Genomic DNA, 25209 nt, shown 5'->3' on the forward strand with positions numbered 1-25209 from the left:
CGTCATTTGTAACATAACTACAGTAATTGTGTATTACCGTACAATGGTTGAAAAAAAGCACAACAGTTGTTATCCGATACGATTATTAGCAAAACAACAGTTTCCCGTTCAGTTGTTTATGGCTGTACGCATTTACGCAAGAGTATAACGTTACTAACAATACTTTTATCATTCTCTTTTACTTTTTTAACTAGCAGATGGAATAAAGAGATGGAGGAAAAGAAGTTGGTCTATTGTAAGTTGGTCTCTCTCGCTGCCTGCGTGAAATCTAAAAATATTTTTTCCTAAATATTTTCGTATCGGTATTAATTATTGCTAACCCCATCGTAAACTCGAAATATCGTACCCCATCGTAAACTCGAAATATCGTAAGTCGAATTATCATAACTCGAGCACTACCTGTATTTGATAATTGTCTTTTCTTTATTAACCAACTTGTACTGAGGTGCTTAGCTACTGGGTTTCGTGTATTCTAGCCTAACAAATGGTTAATCCGGCAAAATGGCTAATCCGGCACCCTCCAGGTCCCAATGATGCCGGATTAGTGATGGTCAACCTGTATTACACTCCCATTTATTAGGTTTATAAAAGATTACCATAGTGTCTGGTTGCTCATTTTGTATATTGCAAAAATTCAGTTTTATTTTGGAAAATTAAAGGTTAAAGTTAGATTTTTAACCCTAAGTTTTTTCAGTAGAATTTTCGTGGAATTTTAGTTTTTTTTATGTAATCTTCTGTTCTCTTCATTTAGTTAAGAAATTCATACTAATAAGAAATAGTGTGAGGCTGTTTTCAGACATGTTTTCTATATGTTATTAGATTATCCAGCCAAATTAGATATTCTAGCCAAAGCCCTTCAAATTCTCCAAATAGATCATTCCTAGTACAGTATATTTGTTTGTCACTGAAAATCTGAGAAAAATTATCAAGGTTTGCAAATGTTTCTTTTCATATTTTTCATTACCCAAAATTTGTAAAAGTTGGTAGCCAATACTCAAAAGCCCTTCTTTCACTTTACCATTAAATTTTGTGACATTACAGTTCCTCACCAGTGTCTGAAGGTTACTGATTTTCACATTGAGAGAGAGAGAGAGAGAGAGAGATTGGTGTCTCTTTTTACCAGAGAAGAGGAGGAAGTGTAAGATCATTGATCAGATGAGTTGTTTTAGATTCAAGCCTATCAAATATCAATATTTTTTGCTCTGTGTTGTAGCATGTTTCAGGAAATTTTGGCACTACAGCATGTTTCTAGAAAATGTTGACCAGTTTGGCTGTACATCAACTTCTGGTTAGAGCTGATAGTATTTTTTTAAATATTATAATTTTGGGGTTTCGTTCTGCTGTTGTATGGGTGCTGTAAATGAGAAGGTACTAAAAAGAAAAACACTTAGGTGTGAAATCAGGATGCTTAAAGAGTAATTAGAGAAAAGAATGTCTTCAAGGTCTGGCAAAGGATGGGAAGGGAAATGGATGGAGATGCACACAGGAAGAAGAGAAGGGAGGCCGAAAGGCTGAGGGAAAAGAGAAAATATTCAGGATAGCAAAGTAGCTGGAAAAATATGAAAATGATGTAAAGTTGAAGAAGATGTAAGGATGGGAATGGAAATGTTGAAGAAACTGAAATAATAGGAGCATTATTTTTTAATTTATTTCTAAGAAAATGAACATGAACTGGAAGAGTTTGGCATAATAGAGGGATCAGTAGAGATCATTACAGCTAAAGAGGTTAAAATGGTCCACGGAAATATAAAAAAAGGAAAATTCCTGTGTGGAATAACAAGTGACTTAACAAAAGCAACAGGAGAGCCAGTCTTACATGAGCTTACTAGAGTGTATACAGGAAGAGACAAGACCAGGAGAAGAACCTTACTGTAATGATATTCAAAGGAAAAGCTGAGAAAATTTGCTGGAATCATAAACTCTAGGTTTGGTTCTTTCCAAAGAGGGCAATAACTGAAGCATTCTTTAGTGAAGCAACTGAGAAAAATTCCATGCAAAGAAGAAAACATTATTCCACATTTTTGTGGATATTGAAAAGGTATTTCCCAATAGGGAGGTAGTGCCATCAGTGCACCTCACTTAGTGCACTGTAGGCATTATTCATGGTTCTTTGCAGCTTCCCTTTGGTTCCCTAGCTGCAACCCCTTTCACTCCTTTTACTGTGCTTCCATTCATATTCTCTGTCTTCCATCTTTCTTTCCACCCCCTCCTGACAATTGTTTCATTGTGCAACTGCATGGTTTTCCTCCAGTTACACCTATAAAACCTTTTACTCTCAATGTCCCTTTCAGCGCTGAATAACCTTATAGGTTCCAATGCTTGACCTTTGGCCTAAATTTTATATTACATTTCCATTGAAAAATTATTTGACAAAATACCAAGACATAATTAGATGGGCATAGTGAAAGCCAAGAGTACCAGCAAGACTCATTAAGATAGTGATGTTACTTTTCCATAACAGTAGACCTGTAGTGAAGCCAGTGACAACTGTGTGAGAAGAATATAAGGTAAATGTTGGTTTCTGTTGAGGATCAGTCCTAAGCCCATTGCTGTTTATCACAGTAATGGAGTGCAGAGGAAACAGCTGGGAGCTTCAGAATTTGAGGAAGGGGGTGGAGAAAATATCTAAAAGATAAAAGAAGTGAATGGGGATAAGAGGACTGAAATTCATTGTCAACATAACAAAGCCTAAGGTGATTGGAAAGAAAGCTGAAGAAAAAGTTATCGAGAAGTGGCTGTGTGGCGATAGTGGTTTAGGTATGAAGGTGAATTCAGTACTGTGTACCAAATTTAATAGATGGTGTCACAAGATGAGCTCAGGATTACAAAATATACAGGGAAGATATTTATGATACACGAAATAAAATACAAGGATAAATGAGGAAGATGCATAGAACTGTGTCGTGATAGATTGGCAGGTCTTGGAGGAGAAGATTTAATGCAGTACTGTACTTTGTGGATGGACTGGACTGTAAAGAGAACTGGAAGAAAAAGAATAGCCAGAATTAATGAAACAGACAAAGATTGCTAGATTACTGGTAAATAAAAATGCGTACGTATTAGCAGAGTGTAAAGACGTATGGTTGTTGCATAAGGCCTGTACAACTCATTCCAGAAGAAACATGGGTACACTGACTAGAAAAATAGAGGAAGTTTTGAAAAGGGGTAACCTGAGAATTTTAAAATTCATGGCTATAGTATGGTGGGGAAGGTAGAGTATTAGGTATGAAGAAGTGGTGAAGAGAATTGGTGTCCAGATGCTAGAAAACTGATAGAGATCTCCAAGGTTGTGATGGTTCAGACGTATGGTGAGAAGAGATTCAGAACTGCTGGTCAGAAAAGCTGTTGATCTAGAAGCAGCAGATGAAGACTAGTAGGAAGGCCCAGGGGATAGATGAAGACCTAGATCTGATGCAAATTCAGGCAGAAAGACTACTGGACAGGGGAGAGTGGCATGAACTCATTTCACATCTGCCCCATGAAGGGAAAAGCTAGTGTGAAAAATTTTATGATAATGATGTGATACACATGAAGGTGACATTGTTTTTAGGTAATTTATGAGCTGCAGTAATAGTCATGTCTTATATTAATCTATTAGTTAATTTAAAATCTCATGTATGTCAGCATTAGTTATGTGTCTGAAATTTATGCAGAACATTTAAAAAAATAAGGAACTGGATGTTTATAATCTACCTAATCCTTTAACAAAAAATTGTTTTACTTACAGTTAGGGATCCAGATCACCTTCTCATTAGAAGAGGAACCTTTGGGAACTGCAGGACCAATCAAACTTGCCCAGTCTATATTGGCCTCCAATGATGAACCATTTTTTGTTCTGAATTCTGATGTCATTTGCGATTTTCCATTCACCCAGATGGTCAAGTTTCACAGGCAGCATGGCCGTGAGGGAACTATAATGGTAATGTTCGGTCATTTCCTCATGAAACTGTAATATGATTGCATCTTATGAAGAACTAATATTACTAACACTTAAATTACATCATGGTTGTTCCTAAATCCACTTGGTTTTTCAGTGTTGTTCCAAACCAGGCAAGTAGTAAAATTGGTTCCTTGGAATTTATTACGAATTATCCTAATGCCTTTAATATCCAAAGGGCCAGGTAATTTTCTAACACAATAAAATCTGTAGCCTAATCCCTTGGTCATTTAAAAGATGTGTTGTTATCTACCTTAAATACTGTATTCTCTTTTGTTGCTCTTTTTGCTAATAGCCGATAAATGTATCCAGCTGTATTTCTGTTGAACTGTGGTGAAAGTCTTTGATAACCAGATGCCAGGTCTTACTTTGATTAAATAGGCTATAGTTGTCTCTTGCCTATTTTCATATTAGTAGAATTATACAATACTTTACCAGATTTACTTTGTACATATTCTATGTGAAAATTAGTTGAGAAATTTTATTCTAAAGTCAGTGTAGGTTTTTAGGTAAATTGATATTGAAAAAATATAGAAACCATGAATATGTATAAGGTAAGAAACTGTAAAATATAATGAATGATGATTCTTTCATTTTCATTTCTCATTAGGTGACTAAAGTGGAGGAGCCTTCCAAGTATGGTGTTGTTATTTATGATGAAACTGGCAAGATTGATAGTTTTGTAGAGAAACCTCAAGAATTTGTGTCAAACAAAATTAATGCTGGCATGTACATATTTAATCCTTCAGTTCTGAAAAGGATTGAGGTAAGGTTCTGTCTGAAATGGGGAAAGGTTTATTTTTACTTATTGTTTAATGATTTGAGTGTAAAGATAGTGGCCACATACAGTGAAATCTCAACTAGTTATTGTATTTACATAAATTTGGTGATGACTTGTAGACTGTATTGTCCACTAATTATCGCATTCCTTTTCATTAAGTGATGAATCATTATGACTTGTTTGGCACAATAACTCATTACCTTACATTAGCCTTATCTTAGTAACAGTCATCTCAAGACCAAGGCCTGTGTATGTTAACAGATCTCTGAGTGCCTGTGGTGAAACTGGTCATTGTCTGTGGATCGGTTTTTTGTCCACTAACTGTCATAACATTCCTCAGAAATCTTGACATAAAATTCATTCTAAATTACTGTATTGAATTATTCCTTTCTGGAATCCTTTGGTTTTCCATTAATTTCATATTACCTGTGATAGTATTTACCAACATTGTAGTTCAGTTTATTGTTTTTTCCTCTATTCTGTGGTGTATATATCCTGAAATTCTCCACAGATGGACTTAAATGTCGGCAGCTGCTGTACTGTCTTTTTTTGGTTAGTGTTTTGTATATTTCACTTCCCTCACTACCATGTCTGTTATACAGTCTGACTTCTTAAAACTGGCACCCGTGGGACTAGACCACTGCCAGACCACAGAAAACCCTGGTTGACAGAAATCATCTATTAAAAAATCCCCATGCAAACATTCTTGCCAGCTCATTCAGTATATATATTTCTGTAATATAAAAAATAGAACGAAGCTTATGAATAACCACTGTCATTTGTTAAGTGTAGTTCCTTATGAAAATCCTGGCCCGCTCCATAAGCATCTACCCGGACATGCTTACACCTTCGCTATGTCGGAGCTTGAACTTCATGAAGCAATGTATGAGGACATGACGGATGAAGGCATCCACCACAGACCTCTTATACCTATCTGGGTATTCACTGGGCCCATTAAGCCATAGACCCTGGTTCGAAGGCTTTTTGATAGTATAGCCGCTGTTCGTCCTCGAAAGAGTTATTCTTATGGCCCTACAGGGGCTCCATAAGATAGACCAACCAATTTCCAAGAATTCTCTTCTAGTTGGTCCTGGCCAAAGTAGTGCACATTGACACTGATAGAGTATAGGACTCAAGGCAAGAGGGCTCTTTCTCTTTTCTACAGTGGCTGCCTAGGTTCAGTTCCCATTCCTAACCTGTAGATGTGGCAACAGACTGCTGTGCACAGATCATTGTGTCAACCACACACCACACGCCCGATTCTCATTATTTGTCTTGTCTTTATAATGTGAGGGTTCTTCTGAAATTGGTGCGTGTATAAGTGCTCCAAGATCGTATTTGGTCATCATGGAAGAACCAAAACTGAGGCAAGTTAAGTACAGTACATAGGGTTAAGTCCCAGTGGAAATTTTTAGTGTTGAAAATTTTTAACTGGTAACATATTTCTGCTGGTGTCTGCTGCAGGGCAAGAATTACAAGGATTGTTTTTCTTTGCAGTACTGTCTTACTAGCCAGCAAACAATGTTTAATTATATTGAAGTACTGTAATACTTTTAAACAATGTTTTTCTTAAAGATCTTTGGTATATGACCAAAAAGATCTTTGGTATATGACCAATCTTAGTAGTTAGGGATCCTAATAGGGTCCATCTGGGATACTTCATAGATGTACTAGGCTACTTTCTTGTTGCTAATAGTAAGCCTAACCATTCATATAGCTATGTAAAGTCGTAACCGACTTTTGATTCTGTTCAACTTCCAAACCTTGGTGTTAAGTAAAACCAATTGGTTAATTATAGTACTTAATTACCAAACTGAATAGTTTTTTGATACTGTTCCCTATGTAGCATTAATATCAGGGAACTTCTATCAGATTATACGATGTTTTCCTTCATGGACCTACTTTTAGCAGGTATTTTTCTGCTGCTGGTGGTGTTAGCAGGTAAACATATGTGATATCTGTTTTCCTATGTGATTATTAAACTTTTCCATTGTCATATAACAGGCATTGAAATTGTACTTAATTTATATGCACCTAGCTTATTTTAAAAAAATTTTTCCCTTGACAAAATATTTTCATTGAAGTACTTTCTTATGTAGCCTATAGCTTTAACAGTGGCCTGTGAGTAGGCTAGGCCCGATAAACAAATCATAAATTTGCAAATTAGATTTACAGTATACAGTTAGCAATTGGCCTAATGGAATGGCATACCATTCAAGTATTTACTTTTAAGGAAAAATTAAATAGTATTTATATATTTAATATATAACTATTATCTTAGACAAAGAACCCTTTGTTATGATGGCTAACAGCATGCAATATGGCTACATACTTGTGCCCAAGTTAACCTATTCATGTTAGTTGTGCTGCAGCTGGAGAGCCTAAGGTAACAATTATAGCAAAAAACAGCAAAATCTTTACAGAGTAAGTAAACAGTTTGTGACCAGGAATAAGGACAGGGTAAAGCTTACACTACAAATCATCCATGTTAACACTCATGGGAAAATTTTAGCAGACCAAGAATTAATGAATGATGAGCTTTCTTAAAACTTTGAAAAAGCAAGTACTTACAGTAACACATTAGAGAAGAGCATGATACTGACTGGAAAGAAAAAAGATGGTAACTGAGCTACAAATGCACCCAACACTAAGTGCAACACAACAGAGTGAAAGAAATGTGAATGAAAAGAATGAATGGTTCATAACAATAACAGGAAAAACAGTAGTAATCCTGGGAAGTGGAGTTTGTGGAATGTGAGGACAAGCAGTAGTTGTGATTAATGTGGTTTGCAAAACACAGGTTTATTGTAAAAGCAGTTTTTCTTGATATTTCTGTTTAGCTTATTCTTCACTCTGTATCTCCTTTTAGTCTTATTGGACTGCTTGTAGCATTGTGCTTTACCAAGTGGGGGCTGCAGGTTTTCTAGTATAGTAATAATATTAATATTAATAATAATAATAATAATAACATTGATATTTTCCAATATAGTTAAAATGAAACCATGCAAACTGGTTATATATGTAAGAGGGACAATTGTATATTAAAAATAAAAAGAAAATTTGCTACTTACAATCATTCATGTTCAAGCAAAATTGTTAAGAATCCCCCACCTCCCCTCCACCCCACTTATAGGTATGATGAGGCCCTAATGGCAGAAAGAGGGAGAAAGGACTCTCTAGGTTAGTGATTAACTCAGACTGGTATGGAGAGCTGAGGGGAGACAGCTCTGGATGATGACAGTTGTATTGAGAATGGATGATGAGAGGCTTCTAACATAGACATGGAAGATTTAGAACAGTTGGAGTGGAGGAAGAATGGCCAGTGGGATTAAATTTTTAAAAACATTGAAATCATCAGCTGCTGTATTTTCCTTTCCTCCAACATCTAGGTGCATAGCTTAAAGTTGCATGGATCATAGATGCTGTAGTATTATTCCTAGGTGTGTTAAGAGTGACCTCCTCCCTGAAGTTGATGGGAAGCTCAAACCATGTGTGAAGAGGCTACTAAGATCTGGTGTCTAACACCCATTGGCTTTTGTTCTTAATAAAATTTCTTTAATCATGACCATATCTTTAAAAAAATATTTGAGTCAGTTTCTCGTACTGCACCAGTTTTAGTATATGAGTTTCTACAGTGTATTTGTATCTTGGGTCATGTATTATTTTTAAATGGGTTTCTATGAAATTATGGACATGTTTATAATACAGGTAATGACTGTATTTTAGGAGAGTAGAACTGGAAATACAGTACGGTGCTACCCCACTTTTTCGTGCTTCATTGTGTCGCAGATTTTTTGGAACACATCATTCACTTTTCTGTGGGGTGAACTTTCACTAATTCACGGTTTTTGTAGATAACATTACTACAGTGTAAGTACATTGTAAATTATTTTTATCATAAAAATCTGTATTTAGTCATGAACACAGTATGAAAAAATACAGTAATTAAACAGTTTTGCTGTATGAAAAAAAGTGAATTATTGATCATTTTAATTGTTTTTACCAATATATAAAGAAAGCGGTGACTTAAATACTATGAGAGAAAATGGCTATGCTTATGTATACAGGGGTAGCTTGATTAGTTGTCAAACATTCTGTAAGACAGATTTATTTAATTTGTATTAAAGATTTATTTAATTTGTATTAAACATTTTGCTATGTTTACATTAATATTAATATTTTAAAATTAATAAAAGGATTTTGACAAAGGAAAAATCTATTTTGGGAGGGGCCCGTGTCACCCGGTGAAATAATCCATTTTAAAATTAGATACCAGAGAAAATCTAAATGTAAAGCTGGGGTTTACCCCCAAGCGAGCTCCAAGAAAGGGAGTTGTATATGGTAAAGGGTGAGATTGTCACAATCACGGGACCCTGCCCTATAAAGATTCCAGCATTTTGTGGGGTGTACTGTATATAAGTAAGAGTAACGGTTATAAAAGGGTACTAATCTAAGATGACTTAGGGTGTTCTGGGATGATGATTTAGGGTGTATTTTTGTTTGAATTGATATTTAATTGTTTTAGTATGATAATTTAAGGTACATTTTTACTTTAACTACTAAATTAGGCGGTGAACTTTTTTAATAGACGGTTATAAGATATTAGTGCAAGGGATAAAGGGTATTTGGCAGTTACAAGCATTTCTAACTGCCAAATACCCTTTACCCCTTGCACTAAAATGCTTATAACTGTCTATTAAAAAAGTTCATAGCCTAATTTAGTAGTTGGAGTAAAAATGTACCTTAAATTATTATACTAAAACAATTTAATATCAATTCAAACAAAAATACACCCTAAATCATCATTCCCAAAACATCCTAAGTCATTTCCGCAGTGGGCTCTGGAACCTATCTCCACAGAAAAGCGGGGAAGCACTGTACACTGGCCTCCAGAATTGTCTTGTTCAAGAAGGGCTTGATTTATAACTGATGTATTTCAGCAATTGCTATGTTTTTCATATGTGCAAGGTTTTACATACAGTACTGTGTAGAAGTTTGTAACTTCTGTACAGCGATGGTAATTTTTGAGGCCTGGGATGGGGAAGAATGTTCAGACAATTCTTTTATATAGTAATTTACAAGAAAAAATCTCATTGTCAGATGTTCTTCAAGAAAAAGCCTTTGTGGAAGTATGTTTTTATTAAATGGGCTTCAAATTGGGTAGCACAGTAACTGCATTTTTGTTAGTATACAGTATTTGTAATTTTAATGACTTATAAGGCAAGAATTTATTGTTTGTGCATCTCACTTTGCTCAAAATAAAGGAAGGTTTAGTGTGAACCCATCAATTTTTATATTTTATAGGTCATGGCACCTTTAAAATGGAGTGAAATTTGTTATTAGTTAGATGGAAATCCATTAGTTGTGAAAGTATTTTGGTCTCTTGTAGCATTAAGTCAGCTTTTGAATGTTTAATTTTGCAAAATTACATTGCACTGTCAATTTTTTCAGTGCCGTCCAATGAGCATTGAAAAGGAAGTTTTTCCATACATGGCAAGTGATGGCCAGTTATATGCACAGGAACTTCAAGGCTTTTGGATGGATATTGGTCAACCCAAGGACTTCTTAACTGGAATGTGTTTATATCTCAACTCTTGTAAAACAAGTAACACTGCCAAACTGTATAAAGGTCCAGGTAAGATAATAAAGATACTGTAATATCAATTCTTATGTAGCATATTCCAAAATCAAGTAATATTTGGCTTTGCATATGAGTGAAGATATGAATCACTGATGAGGTTAAGTGTTTTAGTAGGCAAACTGTAATTTCATATATTTACTGAATTAATTTTAAGTTGCCATTTATAAGACTGAGTAGCCATTTATAAGACTGAGTAAAATAATGGTCGGGTAATTATAGAATTATGGTATGGTACTCAGTGTTATTTTGATGTCATGTAATTCTTTTATGAAGTTAGTGTGGATATTAAATACAGTAATGACAGTGAATATGAATTACTAAATATGAGAGTGCCTTGTCTTTATAAGCTTTGATAATGATGCTTATTCTCTGAGAGAGGAAAGCTTATGATGGGTATATGAAGTCTGTACTAGTCTATGGAGCAGAAGTATAGGCACCAACAAAGAAAATCGAGGAGAGTGTCATGCAGCCAAACCCATGATAGATGCAAGTTTTTAAAAAGAAAATAGATTTTTATTAGTACAAACCCATCACTTTATTGCAACATAATTGTGTCCAGACACACTCCAGAAGAAGACGACTAATTCCTATCCAGCCATTTGTATATCTGGGCTCCAAACACATAGTGGCAGTTAAAAGCATTCCATGTGTTGTCTAACCTCTGCAAAAGGGAAGAGTAGGGAGCAGGCAAACTATTTTTTTTCCAGTGTGGTAGGTTTGCACTAAAAAAATTAAGTTTACTCATGGTGGTCTATAAGCCATGGGTTGTACATTGTCATCCTTTTCTTATGTCAGAATTTCTCTTCAAGGGATTGAAAGAAATTAATTCCCTCCACTCTCCTCTGTCTTGTACAATTACTGCTTAACTCCCATCAGATCTGGGTCTTATAATCCACTTTTTTCATGATTTCTCAGTCCACCTTACTGGTATTTGTTCTGCTGTTTCTTTATCTTTGTCTCTTCTCACCACATTTCCAAACCACCTCAGTCATTCAGATGTTAGTCTATTTTCCAGCAGGACAACACATCTTTCTACCACCTCATTCATAATGTTTTTACTTTGGATTGTTATAAAAATTGATTATAAAATCCCATCTACAGACTGTGATTCATTTTGTTTGAGCCAGACAGTTAAGGAATTTTCAGAATAAATTAAAATAAATATTCAGTTGAAACTGGCAAAAGGAATAATGCTCTTTTTGTTCACCCAAATTAAGGATCACATAAGATTGTTTGGTCTCATAGTATATTATTAAATTTTAAAAATATTGTGTCCGGAGAGATCCTTGACTCTGCATTATCACAATTTAAGATCAGGTCTGTATAATTGTGACCCCATTGTCTACAAGATATTCAAAAGAGATTTGAATTAAATTAAAAGTCTGGAATCCTGATTAATGCCATCTGCCTTCCCTTGTTTTATTCAAATAATCGAGTCAATCTCAGACAGCTGTCTCATCCAAAGAGATAATCCAATTGTTATGACCTTTGTATGGATTAAAATGGTTATATACCTCAATATTAGTGGTTCTATGTAAAACCAACAAAAAACCACTAATATTAGGGTATACTGTATAACCGTTTCTATGCATACAAAAGTCTGTATAATTTACCTAGTCTTCATTGCACTCAATAAATGGCAGTTGATGGTTGTTTTCAGTGAATCTACAGATGAAAGCAATGATTTGACAACTGATAATTCCAATCAGTTGTATGCTAGCTCCGACGACAGTCAAAAGTTTTGCTGGTTTGAGTAGTGTGACTTTTTTATTGGGTTCCCTATTTCTTTCTTATGGTCTAATTACCATATATTCTTAATGTTATAATAATTGTTTGTAATAAACTAAGGTTGCATATCTCCTTTTCAAACACTTTCTCACAGTTTGTACTATGTACAATAATGGGTGCTGATGAAAATAGAGATCAGTAATGTTTACATTCAGAAGATAGTTTTATTCTAGGCAAATTCTATTGCTGAAAGTGATCATTTCTGGGCTTGACCTGTGTCACCCAGTGAAATGGTTCCAATAGCACACATTTCTAGGTATAACTATTGCTAAATATACCAGAGAAAAAAGCTATCCATAATGCCAGGGTTACTACCCCTGGATCGATCACCACAATGGTGTCGGTATGCACTAGGGGTGAGTGGTAACCACCATCACAGGTCTTCATCCTATAGATCTCTCTATTCTCAAGTCCCAAACTTGGGGGAGCCCTACCAACGATTACCTCCCGCTCACCTGCTAGGTACCACCCGCACCTGCCATCTTCATTCCAATCTTAGCACGAACACGCGTACACCGTTAAAATTTTCTTTGGTGATTGTGTTCTCTTTTTCAGCTCAATCATGTCCTCCATCGAGAATTTTCCACCATCTAAGTTGAGTACTATTTTTGGTTGGTTTTTTAACGCAAGAGGCATTGTACTTATGAACTGTACGTAAATAATGCTTACCAGTGTAAATAGTTCTGATACGCAGCCAAGCGTGGGCTGTGTTTGCCTCTTTCCCGTTTTCGACCTTCAGTCTCAGCTTTCTATTAGCAGAACGAATTCTGCTAGTTTTTATCCATACTCCATTCAGTTTGGAGCTTAATTGGAGAAATTACCATATCGCTGGTAGGAGATGAGGAACCTGGTATGGCTGAGCTAGGCTCAACCTTTTCTGATAATAGAATTTGAGTCTTTTTATCGGTTTCCTTCCTCCTCCAGCGAGTTGGTGCCTTCTCGATGGTGTTATTATTATTTTTATCATGATGATAGCTGATATGTACAAGGATGGATGGCATGTCCATTCCTGGATTAGTTTATGCATGTGATTCGGCGTCAGGGGTAGGCCATCTTGGTACCTAACGTTACCTATATAACCAATGTTTTCTGGACCTTCTCTCTGCCGCCGAGTCATTTATGTATTTATATATGTTTAATCTTTAGGCTAACCCACATCACGAGTGGTTTACTTTATTTATGTTTTGTTGTTCAGATACTAGGTAGTTTTAATTCTAATATAAGGTAGTTAACTAGCCTAGCCTACCTAGGCTAGGCATGACAGCGCTCTTACACGATGCTCAGGCTACCTAGCTCTCCTGACCAGGCCGTTTTACGGTTTTGGAGGGGGAAGTTAGGCTAGTGAGGGAGTTCCCCGTTCACACTTAGCCTACCTGACCAGGCCATTAGGTTTTGGAGGGTGAGGTTAGGCTAGTGAGAGAGTTCCTCATTCACAATTAGCTCACCTGGCCAGGCCGTTAGGTTTTGAAGGGTAAGGTTAGATTAGTGAGAGGGCTCCTCGATTCATATTTTGCCACCTGATCAAGCTGTCTCGGTTTTGGAGGGTGTGGCTGAGTTAGTACGTAGGTCCTTCTCTCCCCACACCGGTGGCACTAAATCCTGGCCTGCCTGTCCAGGCCAAAAAGCTTTGGTTTTTGGAGGGTAGGCTAGGATCAGTTAACTCCAGCTTTTTCGTGTATGTAGCCTAGTTCCCCCCTTTTTACCTTAACGTTTAGAATTTGGCGACGTTGCCTGAGCGACATCCTCGTAAGAGGAAAGCTGTTCGCTTGCGTTCGGCACCCCCGTAAGGAGGTTATATTCGGCTTCCGAAGGGTGCTACCCACCTGACCGGTCGCCGTTCGCCGGGTTTCTGCCACTCACCTACCTTTCCCTTAACGGGCGGTGTTTCGTTAGCTCGCTTCTAACTGCTTTTAGTAGTTAGTAGCTGGAGCGTCGAACACTGTCCTGTGGAAGCAAATAACAGTTACGATATGTTAGAATTCAAGTCTCCGCCGGGCTAGTCGGTTCTTTTGTTGTTATTGTCCATTTAATCACTCCAGTGGGTATGGTTCACGGTATGTTTGGCGGTTTCCATTATATGGTTTCCACCCTGGGCGATTGAGAGGTGGGCTGTATGCGAACACCCTATTCCGCTCATATTACGCCGATTCCACATCATGCGACACAGTGAGATTTCAGTGACTAATCACGGCGGAGTATCATAGAGTATCTGTTTATAACATATATATAGTAGTTAACCATTCGGTAGCATAATCTATGTTTTTAGACTTTTGCTGCTGGACTCAGTTCCGGCGGGTTTTGCCCTGATGATTCGCATGTATCATCATCCATAATCTATGTTAAGGTAAACTGTGGCCGCCAGACTTGGTTCCGGCGGGTCTTGCCTTAATGATACTCATGTACCATCATTCCACTTACAGATAGTACGTTGCCAGGAGCCAGGGTGCATGGCCGTTCTCCAGCAACCCTGTGGACACGAAGTGTGCCACTCGTGACTCCAGCTGTGCGGTGCATGTTGAGACCTGACCGTTTGGCACCGGACGGCTGTGAAATTTGTTACGCTCTTTACGAGCTAGTGTCCGATGAGTCGGTAAGTGATAGGAGACCGCTAACCTTTAGTCTCCCTTTTTTTATTTTAATGGCTCATATGGATATACAGTGAACCCTCGTTTATCACGGGAGATAGGTTCCAAGACCAGCCGCGATAATTGAAATTCCGCAAAGTACGAACAGCATATTTATTTATTTAATGAAGTAGTGACCTTGTATTTATTTCATTATTTACTATATACATATATATTTAAAGGCTTTATAAACCCTCCCCACACTCTTATAAACCTTTCCCACACTATTAGCCTTTCCCACACTGTTATAAACACTTCCTATGCACTTAAACACTGTATTACTATTTTGATCTCCTATCACAGTAATATGCATAAAAAAAAAGATCGTCCCATATTTGTAATGTTTACGTTCTGAGAATCAGCTGACTGAAGCTGCTCACTACTACCGAAAAGAATTAGGAAAATCATTTTTTTGTTGCTAAAGAAACAAATTTATCAATGAAATTATTTTAATTTTGTACATAAAAGTTTATGATACAGTAATTCATATTTCATTGAGAGAGAGAGAGAGAGAGAGAGAGAGAGAGAGAGAGAGAGAGAGAGAGAGAGAGAGAGAGAGAGAGAGAGAGAACTGGTGTGTACAGCACAGTAGCTTGGGACGAGACTAAGTCTTGACTTGACAAGCTGGGGATGAGAGAGTATACAGTATCCTTGAGTTGCTTACGTATGAAATTCGGATTTTAATTATTTTTACAGTGATTAACCCTTTCATATCTGTATAGTTATCACATCACTGAGGGTACATGAGCCCCGATGTGTCTGGGAGCGCTCGACAGTGCGAAAAAATAATTATTTCGAAAATTCAGCAAAATCCAACAACGTTGATTTTGCTGTCCTTTTTCTAAATTTTTATATTTTATGGTGGAATAGTCAGAATAAGAGTCCCAGCCCTCTAAATACGAAAAAATGTGAGTTATTTAACGAAAAAAATAAAATTCTTTACTTATTTTTATATTTTCGTTCAGAACCCAAAAACTATGAAAGTCAGACGAATGAATTATTTTTTATGAGAAAGCCAATAAAATTCCTAAATATTGACATATAAAACAATGGAAAACGAATAAGTCCAGTTGGTGAAAAATTGATAGAAAAGATGGTGAGAAACAGAGCGCTCTGCCCAGCCTATGGTGAGAATTATCGCTACAAAAAAATTTTTTTTGAAGAGCCCTATCTCGGTTATTTATCATAGAAATTACTTTGTAAATATACGAAAAAGTAGAGGAAAAGTTGAAGAATAAAGGGAAAGTCAAGAAAAATGGCTTTGGTAATGGCAACAGTTTCATTTTGACGTTATAAATTGATGGAAACGAAAAAAAAGTTACCGTTGTCAACATTATTGTTCGTAGCTCAAAAACTATAACAGTTAGGCGAATTAATTATTTTTTATGAGAAAGCCAATAAAATTCCCTAAATATTGACATATAAAACAATGGAAAACGAATAAGTCCAGTTGGTGAAAAAATTAATAGAAAAGATGGTGAGAAACAGAGCGCTCTGCCCGGCCTATGGTGAGAATTATTGCTAGAAAAAATTTTTTTTTAAGAGCCCTATCTCGGTAATTTTTCATAGAAATTACTTTGTAAATATACGAAAAAGTAGAGGAAAAGTTGAAGAATAAAGGAAAGTCAAGAAAATGGCTTTGGTAACGGCAATAGTTTCATTTTGACGTTATAAATTGATCGAAACGAAAATAAAAGTTACCGTTGTCAACATTATTGTTCGTAGCTCAAAAACTATAACAGTTAGGCGAATGAATTATTTTTTATGAGAAAGCCAAGAAAATTCTCTAAATATCGACATATAAAACAATGAAAAACGAATAAGTCCAGTTGGTGAAAAAATTGATAGAAATGTGGGTAAGAAACAGAGGCGCTGCCAGGCATCTGGTGAGAATTATCGCTAGACATTTTTTTGAAGAGCCCTACCTCGGATTTTTTCATAGAAATTACTTTGTAAATATACAAAAATGTAGAGGAAAGGTTGAGGAATAAAGTGAGAGTCAAGAAAAATGGCTTTGGTAACAGCAACATTTTCATTTTGACGTTATAAGCTGTTCGAAACGAAAAAATGTTACCGTTGTCAACATTATCGTTAGAGTAGCTCAAAAGCTATAACAGTTAGGTGAATGAATTATTTTTATGAGAAAGCCAACAAAATTCTCTAAATATCGATATATATGATAATGAAAATGAGATTCAGAGCCCTGCCTAAAATCCAGACGTCTCTTATGTGATGCACTGACGAATTTCCGCTAGTTTTACCGTAAAAACTTTGCTAAAGCATGTTGGAAACTGTTCTCGATTGGCGCCACCGTATGTAAACAGCCACACGTGTTTACCCAACCTCGCATGCAGAGATGGTCTCTGACAGAAGTGTGGCCTGCCAAGCCTGCGTGGGTGCGATCAGCTTATGTCATTGTGAGAATTTTACTACGCCATGGATTTGCGCATGCACAGTAGAGGAACAAAAATTTATAGAAAATAGAGGATACCAAACAGAGTGTTTCCAATAATGTAATCCTACATTTTATAAAAAATGTAAGATACGAGAGAGAAACGTGGGTAGGATCAGCTGATTTCATTGTGAGAAATTTACTATGCCAGGAATTTGCGCATGCGCAGTATAGGGACTGCTTGCCTGGCGATCGATGCCTGAGTTACACGGTCCAAGGTATGCTTTAGCCTATGGAAACCACCAACTGTCCGAAAATAAAAAAATGTACCCTACCACACGTATGAAAAATGTCGGTAAATTTTTCGTAAAATTACGTCAGTCAGAAAAGAAGGGGGGTAGGGGGTTGTTGCGTAATATTACGACAAATGGACAGGAATGGGTTAAAGATGAAACATCAACAGTGATAAGATATTCTTGTGTACCAATCACGTGCATTGTCCGAGTGCCTGTGGGTATATACGAAGCTTCGAGTCCTTGCGCGTCAGTCTCGCAAGCCATTCTTCTCGCGTAACATGATGAAACATCACTGTTTTCAGCAATATGGCTGCCGATATGGCGGTACTTCTTAATTTTAATTTTTCGATGAATATTTCTGAAAAATCCGCGATGCTGTGAAGCCGGCAAAGTTGAAGCGCGATGTGGCGAGGGATCACTGTATATGAAAATTGGGAGAATATTTTCAGTAAGTCCTGCCTTCTCTTCCAGTCTAACCCAGCAATCTGTGCCTCTTCGCTGTCGACCCTGAAGACCTGGGTCGGCGGATTTGGGAGGAACGTTGCGTCTGGCTACCCCTACGTGCTGTCGGAGGAGATTTGCAATCTCCTCTGTCTGGGTGCCCGGATCCCCGCCGCAGTGCCGAAGGAGGTGGCCGCCCCACTCATCGAGAAGATCAGACAGGAGACGCAGCCCTCCCAAGACGACAACCTGTGCGGAGAGGTGGCGGAAGAGATGGTGGCTATCAACATCCACCTAGAGCCTATGAGCGTTGATGACCAACAGGTAGAAGGTAGGATGGTAAGTGAGGCAGGTGAGGATAGTGTAAATAGAACTCTATTTAGTTCACCTTCTTCTTCCTCTTCCTTCCAGGGATTTCCTAAGTCAGCTAACCTTGGGGACAGATCTCGGTCTGTTATCCCCAAGGTGAAATCTCTGAAAAAGAAGGACTTACCAGTCCTCTAGACCTCAAAGGTCTAATCCGCCAGCTCCCTCAGGTCGTCACTGGCTCCCAAACCAGTGACGTCCTCCTCAAGGCTACTCCCTCTTCTAAGGGTCGAGGTCCAGAGATTCAAAGGCTAAGCCCCCACAGCCTAGCTTCGACTCTGAGGCCTTTGTCGAACTGCTGATGCAGAGGATCGACTCCAAGGTGGAAGCTAGGCTACAAGATCTTTCGTCTCAGCTTGTCACAAGCTTAGAGACCTCCGGACAGTCAGTACTGTCATTGGCACAAAAGCTGCAGGCCCAGGAAAGCTTGCTCTCCGGATTCATCCAATCCGGAGCAACACAGCAATCACATGTTGTCCCGGATGCCTCCAAACTGCCCCCTTTTGATAAGGGGAACCCGTGGCGGCTGGCCCTGCATGCTCCCCTGCATAATGGCACACTGACTATTGAGGGTTTGGGCACTCATCATCTGGAAGAACTAGAGTTCTTTCCAGCCGACCTAGTGCCTCCCTATCCAGTTTTTGCCAGGTTAACTGAGGAAGCCTGGATTAGGTCTGATAAGGTCCCGAAGGAAACAGTCATCTCTCCCAGGGACCAAGCTCAATCCGCCCTGATGCGCACTCTCACTGACTGGGAGTGCGAGAACACGAAACTTACTCCCTTTAAGGGAAGTTTCACGATGTTCTCCTTAGGTGACTCCATCCCTACCCCCTGCACTACTAAGATTGCAGAGCTGACCCTCCAGGCTGGGATAGATGGCAAGCCTATACCTCAACTCCGGGAGACAGATCCTACTTCCCTTCTCTTCCCGGAGATTCGGAATGTTGGTTGGGAGCTCCGGCAACGTTCACGGTGGGGAAACTCGATCCCGAGTGTGCCTCCACCCTGTTCAGCGAGCAACTTCCCAGGATTCCGGAGGCTCTGCTGAAGGCGGAGTATGAGGCTAGATGCAGGTTGAGTCGCTCCCTGCATTCCATCACCATCTCAGAGGTAACGGCATTAGTTTATAATGACGAACCTCTGTTTCAGGTCCTCACGAAGTCGTTATTGGCATCCTTCCAATCGGACCTTTATGACTTTGTGGTTGCGAGACAGAATTGCCGGAAACACATCTTTGCAGACGCCATCATCAGGCATGAGCCCAATAGACTCATGAAGAGTTCTATCTGGGGACCTAACCTCTTCCCAGAGGATGAGGTCAATAATGTCATGGCAGAGGCAACCAGAGCGAACCAGAGTCTTTGCTCTCGCTGGGGCCTCCCTTTCAAAAGGAAGTCCTCTGAGACCTCCGGACCTCAACCTAAGGAAAGGAAAAGGTTCAGGAGGTTCCAGAGCTATAGGAAACCTCAGGCTCAAACTGTGCTTCAGGCGGTACGGTCTCACAGATCGCCAGCCTTCTACATCCAAGACACAGCCTCAGCAGCAGTTCGTACTGATGCAGCTGGCTCAGCAAGCTTCTGCTCCACCAGCCTTCGTGACATCCCCAGCTTTCAACGCCTCGTTTGAAAGCCAAGGGGCGTTTCGAGGCTACAATAGACATGCGAGGGGAAGCAGGGCCAGAGCCGCCTACAGAGGTAGAGCAGCATCCAGACCTCTCTCATGTGGAAGAGGAGCCCAAGGAAGTAAGACCTCTCCCAATCAATGAGACTCCTCAGGTAGGCGGGAGATTATATCTCTTCCGGGACCATTGGACCTTCAGTCCATGGGCCCACAGCATAATCTCAAAAGGTCTGGGATGGAGCTGGAGCAAGGGACCTCCTCCGCCAGTCAGATTCCATCAACCTCCATCCAAAGACTTACTGGACTTTGCAAAAGAACTTCTGCAAAAGAAGGCAATAAAGAAAGTCAGGCACTTGAAATTTCAAGGCCGTCTGTACAGTGTCCCGAAGAAAGACTCAGACAAGCAAAGAGTAATTCTGGACTTGTCTCGTCTCAACTGATACATTCAGTGCGACAAGTTTTAGCATGCTTACAATCTCGCAGGTACGGACCCTACTTCCCGTGGGGCCATCACCACCTCTATAGATCTTTCAGACGATATTATCACGTCCCGGTTGCGAGAAACTTCTCTCCTTACATAGGGTTTGGACTAGGAAAACAAGCATACTCGTTCAGAGTCATGCCATTCGGGCTCAACATAGCGCCCAGAATTTTTACCAAACTGGCAGAGACAGTAGTCCAAGAGCTACGGGCCCAAGGGATTATGCTGGCCGCATATCTGGACGATTGGATAATTTGGGCATCCAACGTCAAGGAATGTCGAAAAGCAACTTTCACAGTAATCAACTTCTTGGAATACTTGGGATTCCAAATAAACAGGAAGAAATCCCGTCTAGTTCGGCTCAATTTCAGTGGTTGGGAATCCAATGGGAACTAAACACACACAAACTGTCACTTCCGCCAGCCAAAAGGAGGGAAATAGCCAAAGCTACCAGGCAGTTCCTCAAGAACAAAAGAGCCTCATCGTACCCAGGAAAGAGTTCTAGGCTCTCTTCAGTTCGCTTCAGTAACAGACTTGTTGCTAAAAGCCAAACTGAAAGATATAAACAGGGTATGGCGGAAACGAGCACAGGGTATGGCGGAAACAAGCCAACAGCAGAAACAGAGACAAGTTGTCTCTGATTCCGCCGGTATTGAGGAAGAGGCTTCGACCATGGTTGACAGTCAAGAGTTTGGCAAGGTCAGTGCCTCTTCAATTTCCCCCCTCCATCGCTAGTGATCCATACGGATGCTTCCCTAAGCGGATGGGGAGGATACTCCCAACACAAGAAAGTTCAGGGAACATTGTCGACAGTATTCCGCCAGTTCCATATCAACATTCTAGAGGCAATGGCAGTATTTCTGACATTAGAGAAACTACGCCCAGCCAGACAGATTCACATCAGACTGGTGCTGGACAGTGCAGTAGTTGTGCATTGCCTAAACAGAGGGGGCTCCAAGTCGAGCCATATCAATCAGGTAATGATTGCAATTTTCTCTCTGGCAAGGAAACATCTTTGGCACCTGTCAGCTACCCACCTGGCAGGTGTTCGGAATGTCATTGCAGATTCACTATCCAGGACAACTCCGCTGGAGTCGGAATGGTCCTTGGACAGGACGTCGTTCGAGTGGATTTGTCTTCAGGTACCGGGTCTCCAGGTAGACCTGTTTGCCACAGAGAGCAACCACAAGCTTCGTGTTACGTTGCTCCCAATCTAGACCCTCTAGCTCATTCCACAGATGCGATGTCAATCGACTGGAACAGATGGCAAAGGATCTATCTGTTTCCACCAATAAACCTATTGATGAGTTTTACACAAATTCAGATCATTCAAAGGTCAAGTAGCACTTGTGGCACCTAACTGGCCGAAGAGCAATTGGTTTCCTCTACTGCTAGAGTTGAAGCTCCGGCACAAACAGATCCCCAATCCAAGATTGACACAAGTAGTGCAAACTCGGACTGTGTCAGCTTCCTCAAGAATTCTGAATGCCCTAGCTTTATGGACTTCATGAAGTTTGCAGCTCAGAAAGACACTAACATTGACCCTCTTAATACACTGTTCATAGAATCAGATAAGAGGGAATCTACTCTCAGACAGTATGACTCAGCAGTTAAAAAGTTAGCATTATTTCTGAGGGAATCTGAAGCTCAGGAAATGACCACGAATCTAGCAATCTCTTTCTTCAGATCTTTATTTGAGAAAGGATTGGCCACTAGTACTATTACTACAACAAAATCTGCTTTAAGAAAAATATTTTTACATGGCTTTAATAGTAACCTTACAGACTCATATTTTTGTCAATTCCTAAAGCATGCGCTCGTCTTAGACCAGCAACCTGTCCACACACGGTTTCCTGGTTCTTAAATGACGTACTTAAATTGGCATCAGACACCGATAACGAATTATGTTCATACCTGAGTCTGTTAAGGAAAACGTTATTTCTAGTAAGTCTAGCCTCAGGAGCTAGAATTTCTGAACTGTCTGCTCTTTCTAGAGAGCCGAATCATGTTGATTTCCTCCGTCAGGTGAAGTTCTGTTGTCTCCGGATCTCAGTTTTCTAGCAAAGAATGAGGATCCACAAAATAGATGGTATCCTTGGAAGATTATTCCCTTCCACAGGATCTGTCTTTATGTCCAGTCAACACCTTAAAAGCTTATTTAAATAGAACTTCTAAGAGAATTTCAGGCCCTCTTTTTGTTAGGGAAAATGGAGGTACCATTTCCTTAAAGGCCATCAGGCAACCAATTCTTTATTTTATTAAACAGGCAAACCCGGATTCAGTACCTCGGGTACATGATATTCGGGCGGTGGCCACCTCAACTAATTATTTTCACAACATGAATTTTGAGGACCTTAAAAAGTATACGGGCTGGAAATCACCAACAGTATTTAAACGCCACTATCTTAAGTCCCTAGAGGCTCTTAAATATTCCACAGTAGCTGCAGGAAGTATTGTTCCTCCTGGTCCAGCTCAAGACTAGTTTATGTAACTTCTTTATCCTTTTTGTTTGTATCCTCGTTTACCTATTGGTATATTCTCTAGCCTACCTGCCTCGCTTACTTGCCCTGCTTCTAGCCTTTAGGTCAGGCCTGCTTCACAGCCTGACTCCTGCCCGTATCATGGATATCCTCTTTTCAAATCATAAATTGTTAGCCTTAAGTGTCTTGGTGTTGGTTATTTTATATTTTTAGACTGTGTATGTATAGTTTTTGATTATGTTTTTTGAACTTATAATTTGGGATTATTAAACACAGTAATTTTCTCTTAGTTTTATTTAGCTCCATTAAGGTAATCTTTGGAACGTACCACCAAGCTCTTGTATGGCTGATTCTCTGTTACTATTTCACTGGGTGACACAGGTCAAGCCCAGAAAGGGGATTTTGACAAAGGAAAAATCTATTTCTGGGGGAAGACCTGTGTCACCCAGTGACCCATCTCTATACTTCCTTTCCCACCCGGGTAGCATACCAAGCTTTGTGGGTGCTAATCTTGGGATGAAGATGGCGGGTGCAGGTGGTACCTAGTGGGTGAGCGGGAGGCAATCATTGGTACGGCTCCCCCAAGTTTGGGACTTTGAAAATAGAGAGATCTATAGGATGAAGACCTGTGATAGTGGTTGCCACTCACCCCTACTGCATACCGACACCATTGTGGTGATCGATCCAGGGGTAGTAACCCTGGCATTATGGATAGCTTTTTTCTCTGGTATATTTAGCAATAGTTATACCTAGAAATGTATGCTATTGGAACCATTTCACTGGGTGACACAGGTCTTCCCCCAGAAATAGATTTTTCCTTTGTCAAAATCCCCTTTTAGAGATACGTTCCATAGAAAAAATCCGCGACAAGATGAATTGTGAAAAAGCGGGATAGCACTGTATAATGTATCAGAGATCAGTATTTACCTAACTAAAACACCGATTACACTAGAACCCCGGTCCTCGGTCCTCAACCATATCAGAACTCAACATAATCGGATTTCAACACAAAATTTCAAGTAAATTTTGCATCGGAGCTCAAACAAAAAACCGGACCCATAAACCACATGATTTTTGTAAACAAAGTGTTTTGTGTTTCAGTCAGTTGGCACTAGTTGGCATTGTTCCTGCACGTCATTTAAACCCCACTTAAGTGCTTAGAGTGTTTTGATGTACTTGCTTAGTTTTTGTGGCTTTTTGCACTGTATTTTGATAAAACACATGGGTCCCAAGAAAGCCATTGCAGACAAGCAGAAAAGGAAAACGTTAAGAACCACAATTGAACTTGAAAAAGAGATTATTGAAAGTATGAAAGAGGCATTCTGTGACTGATTTAGTATCTCAGTTTAAGCTACTGAGATCCACCATAAGGACATTTTTAAAGCACAAAGAGGCAAGAAAAAGTGCTAGTGTGCTAAGGGGGTTAAGAGTTTGACAAAACAGAGGCCTCTCATAATAGATGAAACAGAAAAATTGTTGTTAGCATAGATAAATGAAAAACAGATTGCTAGTGATAGTGTTTTGGAGGCTATGATTTGCACTAAGGCTCGAAGTTTGCAGGTTTATCTTATGAAAAACAGATCTGGATCAAGTAGTAGTACCAAGCATGATCAAAATAATTGTAATTCAACTTATGAATGTCAACGATAAGTAAGACTGTAAGATACATTTAACATATTGATCTTGGAGAGGGTTGTTCTTTATTATTACTAATAACCGCCCTTGCTGTGACAAGGTTGCAGTAGGTAAGCGAACACACAGCGAGAGAACCTTCCCCAGCCACAGAAGGGATGACTGGAGGATGTCTGGGACTATGGACCAAAATGAAGAATGGGTTTGGTAGATAGTCCGCAACCCCTTCCCTGCCTTGTAGGAGAAAGAGGGGGACATTACATCTAATGTGTACCTGGAAGGCAACAAAGATTAGGATACTCAAGATATGAAACTCACCTGTGTCTGACGTCTGGTTCAGCTTGTACGGCCCAAACTCTCTGCCCAAAGGTAAAAAGTCGGATGACAGGAAGGAAGAGAGCCAGTCACTCACCTTTCATGCCCAATCATGCACATACAACAGACGAGACACAACACTGTCCTGTACAGGAGTTGGGTAAGTTACACAACTTGTTGAGCAGCCACCACTGGCCCCAAGGAGAAGGTATCCAAGGACCGATGGGTAACACCCCATAGGTAAAAAGAGGTGAATGTGGTCTGGCGTGACCACAACCCCGCCCTCAGTACCTGCTGAACCGACAGGTTCTTCCTGAATGCCAAAGTAGGCGCAATCCCTCTGATTTCGTGAGCGCGGGGGCGCAGAGAGCTGGTGTCATCCTCCCCAGCTGCTGCATACGCTTTCTTGATTACC

At 39.4% G+C, this 25209-nt stretch overlaps 1 protein-coding gene across 6 annotated transcripts in view; it reads left to right on the forward strand.

The window, feature by feature from the left end:
* Positions 1–25209, forward strand: part of Gmppb (GDP-mannose pyrophosphorylase B) — a 92124-nt gene that overhangs the window by 44551 nt on the left and 22364 nt on the right. For 4 of the 6 annotated variants that reach the window (XM_067093245.1, XM_067093250.1, XM_067093237.1 and 1 more), the window contains exons 3-5: positions 3728–3919; positions 4548–4703; positions 10170–10353. In XM_067093245.1, the coding sequence (XP_066949346.1) occupies positions 3728–3919; positions 4548–4703; positions 10170–10353 (532 nt within the window). The remainder of the gene's footprint in view (positions 1–3727; positions 3920–4547; positions 4704–10169; positions 10354–25209) is intronic. The other 2 variants (XM_067093254.1, XM_067093243.1) reach the window with 1 other exon arrangement.

Source organism: Macrobrachium rosenbergii, chromosome 4, assembly GCF_040412425.1.
Source record: "Macrobrachium rosenbergii isolate ZJJX-2024 chromosome 4, ASM4041242v1, whole genome shotgun sequence".
NCBI classification, from domain to species: domain Eukaryota; kingdom Metazoa; phylum Arthropoda; class Malacostraca; order Decapoda; family Palaemonidae; genus Macrobrachium; species Macrobrachium rosenbergii.